General features: G+C 43.3%; 2 protein-coding genes across 2 annotated transcripts in view; one reads left to right on the forward strand and one right to left on the reverse strand.

The window, feature by feature from the left end:
• Window positions 1-1,650, reverse strand: part of VPS54 (VPS54 subunit of GARP complex) — a 76,727-nt gene extending 75,077 nt beyond the window's left edge. The window contains exon 1 of the mRNA XM_074287038.1: window positions 1,513-1,650. The gene's annotated coding sequence lies outside the window, so the exon portion shown is untranslated. The remainder of the gene's footprint in view (window positions 1-1,512) is intronic.
• On the forward strand, window positions 1,299-2,246 carry LOC141552672 (uncharacterized). The gene is made up of 2 exons (XM_074284723.1): window positions 1,299-1,375; window positions 1,480-2,246. Exons 1-2 carry the CDS (start codon window positions 1,299-1,301, stop codon window positions 2,123-2,125), a joined length of 723 nt encoding a protein of 240 aa, XP_074140824.1. The 3' UTR covers window positions 2,126-2,246.
• Window positions 2,247-8,904: the final 6,658 nt, after the last annotated feature.

An 8,904-nucleotide genomic window follows, 5' to 3' on the forward strand; every position in this document is an offset into this window, starting at 1 on the left:
TGTTACAGCACTATATATCACTCTAAATTTTATTTTATATTTTGATTTCTAAGTTGACAGTAATTTCTTATTCAAGTCACCATTTCCATAAAAAGTCAACATACAAGTATACAGATAGATAATAGACATTATCTTTTTAAAATCTATTCTTTCTACCCAATATTTTGTCATCAGTGAAAAAAACTTCTGAAAGAAAAAACTTCTTGTTCGTGACCTACATATATAATATAACAGAATAATTTGGAAAATCTTTGAAGTTTGTAGTAGCTCTATGAAGTTTTGTGAAGAGAACCATAAAAAAAATTCTCCTTTGTTTTAAAGAAAACCGTAACTAGTATTTTCAAAGACAGATAAACTGAGTTCACAAAATAATCATTAAAAAAAATACACAAACACATATAACTCATTATAGTGTGGATCCACTGTAGACCATTATGGTAAAGCTGCACAAATTTCTGAAAGCCACAATTACTCATAACAAAAATATTCATATACTGAAAGAAAATTCTCCCCAGGACCCACCACAAGTAGACACTGATTAATGTAAATTTACATGTAAGAGACATTCAAAAAGGAGTTAACTGCAATCCAATTACAATACAGAGATATAAAAATAAACAACTCCCATCTTTTCAAACAGCTCAGGAAACACTATTAATCCAAAAGTTTTTCTGCAACTGGGAACTCCCGATAATCCACAGAACAAATCAATCGATCATCCACGACACAAAGCTCCCGATCGCTACTCGGCATATGTCCGGGGGGAGAGCAATGAAAGCACTTTTTTTTTTTTTTTTTTTTAAATTCAGATCGATTAGCTTAGTAAGCATTTCTGTGCCCGGGATTTCACAAATCACGAATCCTGCAGCCCATTTGAAAAAGGAACAAAAATTCGACTATTTTAAGAGGGAAAATCCTGAAGAATGTGTTTGCAGCCAGTTGGAAGTTTGTGTGAATGTGTTTGAAGATTGCACAGATTATCCCTTTGGATCCCGCCGATACTCGGGATGTGTATGGACTGGGCAGGGGGAATACTAATCGAAGGGGTTCCCAAAAGCGGAGGAGGGGGAGGTCCCTCCGGTGTTTGCAGCTCCGCAGGCACGGAGGGTCACACCGCCGAGCGGGAGAGCCCCCAAACAGGAGGAAAGTGCCCCCGTCCGAGCCGGCTGAGAGGGCGCGATCGGGGGTGACAGGAAACCACGACCGCCAAACTTTCCCCGCGTCCTGGAGATGAGAGGGGAGGGGAGGGCCCGGGGGAGGGGGAGGCGGCGGTCCCGTGCCCGGCAGCCGGGGCTGGGATGGGGCTGCCCCTGCGGGTGACCGCAGCCGGCCCGAGGCTGAGCGGGGAAGAGCCGGAGTGTCCGCCCGAGGGTCTGTGGGTAGAGCGGACCCACCGGGCCGGATCGGGGCCCAGGCTGGGGAGGAGCGCCGGCCCGGGCCTCCTTCCTCCTCCTTCTCCTCCTTTTCCTCCCTCCCAAGCGGGCGAGGTCGGGGGCTGACTCCGTACAGTACCTGCGGGTCCCGGGCAGCCGCCCCTGGGCGAGGCCTAGCGCATGGCCGGGCGCCTCCAGACCTCCACGTAGCCGCTGCCCCTGCCGCTGGGTTCGGGCCGCCGCCGCCGGCTCCTGGCGCCCCGGGAGCCGGGCTCAGCCTCGGCCCGGCCCCCGCGCCGGCACTGCCCGGGCTGCACGCAGAGGCGCAGGCCAGCCCCGGGCCCCGGCTCCGCTCCCGGGTGAGGGGCGGCCTCGGCGGCTCCTTCACGTCTCTGCCGGGCGTCCCGTCAGGCCGCAGTTCCCCCCGGGTCCGCAGCGCCGCCTCCGCCGCTGCCGCTGCCGCCGCCGCCTCTCCCACATCCCCGGCCGCCAGAGGAGCTGCAGCTCCCGCCGCCGAGCCTGCCGCCACGACACCCGGCGCGGCCCGCCCCGGCCCGGCCTGGCCCCGGGCTGACGCCGCCGCCGCCACCGCCGCCTCAGCGACGGCCCCCAGCCCACAATCCACCGCGGCTCCGGCCCCGCCAGCCCGGATTGCCGGGCCGGGGCGGCGAAGGGGGGGAATAAGGAGGGGCGGAACCCCCCCCCCAGCAGCCCCAGGTGTCTCCCCAGGCCGGCCCGGGCGCACCGAATGACAACCTCTTTCTGATGAAGTGTGGGAATTATTTTCATTTAAGACAGTCCTCCCTCTTCTAGAGGTGTCCCCTCTCTCCCATCCCCCTCCAGCAGGGTCCAACTGCATTTCACCCCCCAATTCCCGAGTGTTTTAAATGCTCCGGAGTCCCTGGGGTCCCAGGCGGCGGGGGGAGGGGTGTGATGTGTGGCCCGTTACACCCCTTGCACAAATGTATTAATAATATAATATTAAATGATTCCAAAAAGTTGCCTGCGAGGCCTAGAAGGAAAGAAATACACTTTCCCTTTCCCTCCTGAACTGTCCGAAGTTTTTTTAGCCAGGGGAGGCTGCTTCTTTCTGTTCCCTCAGTTATCCAAGCACTCCCTTACAGAGGGAAGGAGACCCTCCCTCCACAACCGCAGGAGCCTAACCAGGCCTTCCAGAGGCACGAATGAGGACCCCAACTGGCAGCCCCCTCCCATGCTGGACTCGATAGGAAATGTTTGAACTCTAAGGATATAGATCAAAAAGCAAGAAGGGATCTTAAAGGTCGCCTAGTCCAACTTGTTCCTTTGTGCAAGACATTGAAGCCCAGAGATCCAAGCCCAAGATCATCCCCGTCCTAAGTAGCCCTGCTGGGGTTCCAAGCAGGCTCCTGAGAATCCAAGGGTTTCATCCTTTCAATTGCACAAGCTTGGAAAATGACAAGTGGAGGCTGGGGGAGGGGGGGAAATGTAACTTTTTTTTTAAAAAAAGCCTGGAAACATTTTACTTCCTATTACAGTCATTTGGAAAACTGAAGGCAAAAAGTGTTTGAGAGGGGAAAATATATCAAAGGGTAATAAATAGGCTCTTCAGGACACATGGAAGAAAAAAAAAAAAAAGAGCCCACATTAAAATAGTTAAGAAAAATGTATAAATGCAACAAATTGCTTTGCAATGTTTCAGGAACTGGAGAAACAAAAAGCACATTATCTGCCCTATGGGAATTTTTGGGATCAGACATAAATATAATATTTCAAATATGTTAAATCATAGAAGAGATCAAACCATGTGCCTCCAAGAATTTCAAAGGAAGCAAATGGTCACTTTTAACTGGGGGTGAAAAATCAAATTTTAATAAATACTTCCTCTATGTGGGGCACAATGCTAGGATTTGGGTTTATAAATACAAAAATGAGAAAGTCTTTGCTCACTTTGTACTGTAGAGATCCAACATGTTGACTAATGAGCAAAGAATGCAAACAGTTTACACTCAATTCCCAGTGTTCCTTCTCTGGGTGTAGCTGATTCTGTCCATCATTGAGTAATTGGAACTGAATTAGATCTTCTCTGTGTTGAAGATATCCACTTCCATCCGAATACATCCTCATACAGTGTTGTTGTTGAAGTGTTCGATGATCTGGTCTAGCTCCTCTGAAGGGCTCAGAATAAGTCCTTGTCAGGAGAAGCAAAAGTCCTTGCCCCACGTTGTGGACGCCAATATGTAATGTGCTGTTGTCTCCAGAAACTGTAACTGGATACTGACTACTGCATCCCTCCTTATGAATACTACTGATGCAGAGTACCACTGACAAAGTTCACCAAGTAGAAGAAGCTGGGCATATAATAACTACTAATAGAAGCATCTTGCCTTGGCAGGACTCAGGAACATTCATAGAATTTTGTAACTGGTTCTGTCTGCTAACCATGGAAAAGCACTTTTGATTGGCTGGCACTCAAAAGTCATTAAGCAAGCAGTTTCTCTTGGTTTGGGCCTTCTTCTTCAATGCTAACTGACACAAGGTAAGTTTTAGTTCTTTGCCTCAATGTTTACTTCATTTGGAGCAAAGAATTTGGAGACTAAGAACTTGTGAGTTTAGAAAATTCAGAAGAACTCTCAGAGGGTAGGGGAGAAGGGTGAGAAGGAAAGAAACTGAAACTGAAAATGAAATTTTAAAAAACTTGATAAAATCAAGCCATTCAAAGTTAGAGTTTGAGAATTGAATCCATGTGGTATTTTGCAACCAGGATATCATTGGTGTCCAAAGGAGCATAGAGCTAATTCTGGAACCAGCCAAGATAATGACTCATCCAGCATCTACCACTTTGGAACCAATAGGTCCTAGGCCAAACCCCATTTGGTCACTGTTCGGATCCTGATCAACAGATTGAATGTAAATAGCATTTATTTCTGTTTTGGCTAAAAACTCTGAAACTCTTCCCCTCCGAGATTTATTTGATTTATTTATTTATTTATTTTTTTTTTTTGAGGAGTGAGATTTGCCTCAATTGCTAGCTACCTAGCCTTAATCCCTGAATGGGTGTGGCCTCAGTCAATAGACCTGTTGAAGACCTTAGGGGGTCTCCCTCTACATCTAGGGCCATCTTCAGTTGTCCTGATCTCTCTCTGGCCCCTGGACCCAGATGGCTCTGGAGGGGAAAGTGAGGCATGTGACCTTGCACAGCCCCTCCCTCACTTAAGTCTAATTCACTTGCAAGTCATAGCATCACCTCCCTAATGTCATGATCCTCTTTTAGAATGAAGGACAAACAACAGTTTTGGAATCTGAATTTGGAACCAATGCTATGTAGAAATTGTTAAATCTGAACCCATTAATGACTAAATATGGGGCACCATATTCAGAATTGAGGGTTCAAGCTAATAGAATTGGAGAAGGAATGCCTCAACTCCTCACAGGTATCAGGAGACTCCAGAGGGAGATGTGGCCATTCTGTGAGAGTGCTCAGATATGGGGGAATCAAGAAAGGTCTTTTGAAGATAAGAGAGAGCATTCGAAGCATGGGGGATTGCCTCTGCAAAAGGCATGAAAGTATAGAAAGCAAGTATTGAGGCTACAAGGAATGAGCAGGATGAATATCTGAGCAGACCAGAGAGATAAGCAAGCATCAGACTGCAAAAGGCTCCCAAGATCAAACCGAGGAGTTTGCAATTTATCCTAGAGGTAGTATGAACTCACTAGTGTTTCTTGAATGGAGAGGGACAAATGTTCAGACCACATTAGGATTTTATTAAATTTGAGGTCTTAGAGGAAGGGAAGGATTTCAACAGAGGGATGTCGCCAAGAACCCAAATTTAATCTTGTTCTCAAATTTCTCAGGACAAATCTTGGAGGGTCCAATACAAGTCAAAGTTAAGTCATTTGGTGGGATGCCACCCTCAATACTGGATCTACTCCATGAAAGTCCAAAGCTTGGACTGCTAGATCAAAAATTACATAACATTAATTTATGCATCTCTTCAATTACTTTGTGTTTCAGTCAAAATGGACTGATAGTTTCTGCCTAGATCCCCCCAGATGTGGGTTACAGGGTTCCCACATCCCATTTAAGCACTCAAGAAAACAAATGTATAGAATACAAAATAACCTTTATTCCACCTCAGAGAAAATGTATAAAATATGTAAACACAAAAGCCTATAATTAATCAATTCCATTTTCCTTCTAAATCCCCAAGCCCCTATATTCTTTCATATTTAAGAGTAAGCACCACTAGGTGAAAATAAATTTAGGATTATTAGTGGTGCAATATCCAATTCTGGTGAATCGGTTTCATCCCAGAATCCATACAGGTGTAGCCCTTATAGACTGTGGCCTTATTGTCAAACTGGTGGGTTAGATTCCCAGAGGAATTGTTTCCTCTCAGAGATCTATGAATAACCCTAAGGAGCAGGGTTCATATCTTCTTACTTTTCCTTGATCCTCAATCCAATGTGTTTCTTCCAACATGAATCAATCATTTAGTTATCTCTCTGTTATCATTTAACCTATGATTAATACCCCAATATTGCTTTACCTGTTGATCTGTACTCAACATCAACTAACCAGTTAATACCATCTAGCTTTTAAAAAGGTATATTTACTGAGAAAGAATAGCATGGACAGAAATATAAACATATTCCCCCCAAGTGGCCTCTAGTCTCCCTTCTTTCTATACCTTAATCCCTTAAGGAGTGTAGACTCAAAATTTTAAGTGGCTTCTGTTAAACACCACCAACAACAAGCTCACTTTTGGGTGTGGTATAGCTGATGGATAAAGGTGAGTCATTCTCAGTTACAACACAAGTTTTCTTGGCTGTTTGATTGATTCAGTGTTGGGCTAAATTATGCAGATCACGCCTCCTGACTATGCTGGCTCTACATCCAACTCATCTGTAGTATCTACCTATACACTATCATGGAATCCAGTTCCTAGATCTTTGGTGTGGTCCTTCCAAGCTTTTGAAACTCACAGATTCATGACTAATATTCTAGTCATAGCAGATCAGGGAAAAAACAAAACCCAAAACACAACACAATATAATGCATTCATGGACAAAAGGATAGCTCAGGGGAGAGACAGAAGTCAAAGTGGCTACACCTCTACTCACCTGCAGCTTACAGAAGTTCTTCCTCACTTAAAAGCTACCAGGGAAAAAACTCCCCCCCCTCCCTTTTCCTTTTCTTCTTTTTTGTTTTGGATGCATAATCAGTTCAGACCTAGTAGAATCATCTCCAGTCATCCTGATTCTAGGCAGTGGAGCCCAATGGCTCCAGAGGAGAAAGTGAGACTGATGACTTTGCATAGACCTCCCGCACTGAAATCCAATTCACATGCCATCACTTCCCTGATGTCATGGTCCGAAAGAGAAACAGACTTGGTAAGTAGAAGCTGCCCTAATGAGGACTGGACTTGCTTTTTTCCTTCCTTCCTTCTGATGTGAATTTTCTTCCTTTATCAGGAAGGAGTCCAAGCAGCTATTATCAACCATAATGAAGTGTACAAAAGGGTACAAAAAAGAAAGCTAGTTTTTCAAGACTGTATAGAATCCTGAGAGGTGAAACTCTTTAAATAGCCTCCATGGTCTCAATCCTCTCTGAGACTGTTGTGATTGGCATATCTTTAGACCTGTCTGAGACCTATTCAGCAGGTGAATTCCACCTGGCTCCTCCTAGGTCTGGCCTTTAGCTCTCTAAATTCCTCCCTGGTTCCTTTCTTTACATCATAGATCCTGCCTGCTCTCTCCTGAAACTTTACAAGATTTGTATCCCCAAATGCAAACCATGCATGCATTTATGACTGACTGTAATTGCTTGAATCTGTGAAGCTATTCACAGAAATAAATAACACTCCTTTCCTTGCTAACTCCTTTTTAGGACTAAGCCTACTATGAGATACTCTCTCCCACTTCATAACATCTTCAATGGCTTCTTCCTATCTGCCTTCCTCTACTTTCCCTTCCTATGGGTAGTCAAAGAAATGTAAATTTTAGTTGCAGAAACCTTACCCAATAGGGTTCATAGACTTAAAGACCATGCCTAAAACCCAAATCTCTTATTGATTAGTAAATAAAAGGTCCCAAGCAAGTCCCACTTGGTCTTTGTTTGAACTCTGATTGCATCTGAGTCAATTGAAATAGCTACTTTTATTTTCTGTTTTGACCAGAAACCCTGAAGGTCTTACCTTCCCAGATTTCATATTGAGTTTGATTTTTGCTCTAAAATGTCACTGGTTGGCTTGTACATAGCTGAACTAGAAATGACTTTCACATCAATAAACATTCATTACTTGTTAGAAGATAATCACTTTCAATGTATCTTTTATGGATTATTCTGTTTATATGTCACTTCCCCTTATTAGAATATGAATTCCTTGAGAAAAAGAATTGTTTCATATTGTTCTCATAACTAAAGCACTATCTTAAACAGTATATGTTCAAAGAGATTTAAAAAATACTTATTGAATGAATTAATGAACTTTTGTTCTTTTCCTTATAGTCACCTTTTCCTTGAAGTCATCAAATATTAAAAGAATATGTAGATTTAGTTTGAAAGCTTTTATCTAGTTTTTCATAAGAGTTCTCTATTTTCATTTATCACAATTATTGATACAAAAGCTTCAGGTATCTTCATAGTGGTCGATCTCACCATGAACGCTGAAATACATGATGACTATGTGTCCCATGAAGGGATGTTTCACAAATTCATAAAATTTCAGAATTAGAAGGATCTCAGTAATCAACTAGTCTAATCATATCTGAGGAAGAACGCCACCCATAACCTCCATTGAGGTACTATCTCATAAGACAGATCATTCTCATAACTTTAATGTTAGTCAATTTTTCCTTGCATCAATCCTAAAAAAACCTCTTTGTCACACCCATATATTTGTCCCAATTCTGCCTTCTGGGATCAAGTAAAACAAGATTTGCTCCCTCTTCCACAGGGTAGCTATCACATCTTCTATGAGTCTTTTCTTCTCCAGAAGAAATCTTCCACAATTAATTATCATGTGATACAAACTCAAGGCTTTTTGCCATTTTAGTTGCTCCCTTCTAGACATTCTTTGGTTTAATATCCTTCCCAAATTGTGGTGTGCAGTGTTGAACATAGTTTTATGATCTGATAAGGCAAAGAACAAACTATTTCATTGTTCTTGCACAAAGTTTGGTGTGTGAGTATTGTTTTGTTTTGCCCATATAGGTTATATATGTGCACATGGATCTGTCTAGATGTGGCATTCAGGGAGTCAAAAATAGATATTTCTAGCATCTCTTCTTCATACTTTCTTCAAGAAAGACTTTGATTCCTGCCAGAAACTCAGGGCAAGACATTGGCCACTCTGTTCTCCTCAGATAAAGGGAGTACTGGACTATAATTATATCTATCTTATAGCTTATTTTTTAGGTCTAAGCTATTTTCTCGATTGCTCTGCTAGAATGGAAAATGTTTTTCCTGCCAAGAACTTTTTGGATATTTATAACATCATTCACAAGCCATACAAAATATAGAACTCAAGCAGAGGGAAGTTGTTGTACC

The sequence above is a fragment of the Sminthopsis crassicaudata genome, chromosome 2 (assembly GCF_048593235.1).
Source record: "Sminthopsis crassicaudata isolate SCR6 chromosome 2, ASM4859323v1, whole genome shotgun sequence".
NCBI lineage: Eukaryota > Metazoa > Chordata > Mammalia > Dasyuromorphia > Dasyuridae > Sminthopsis > Sminthopsis crassicaudata.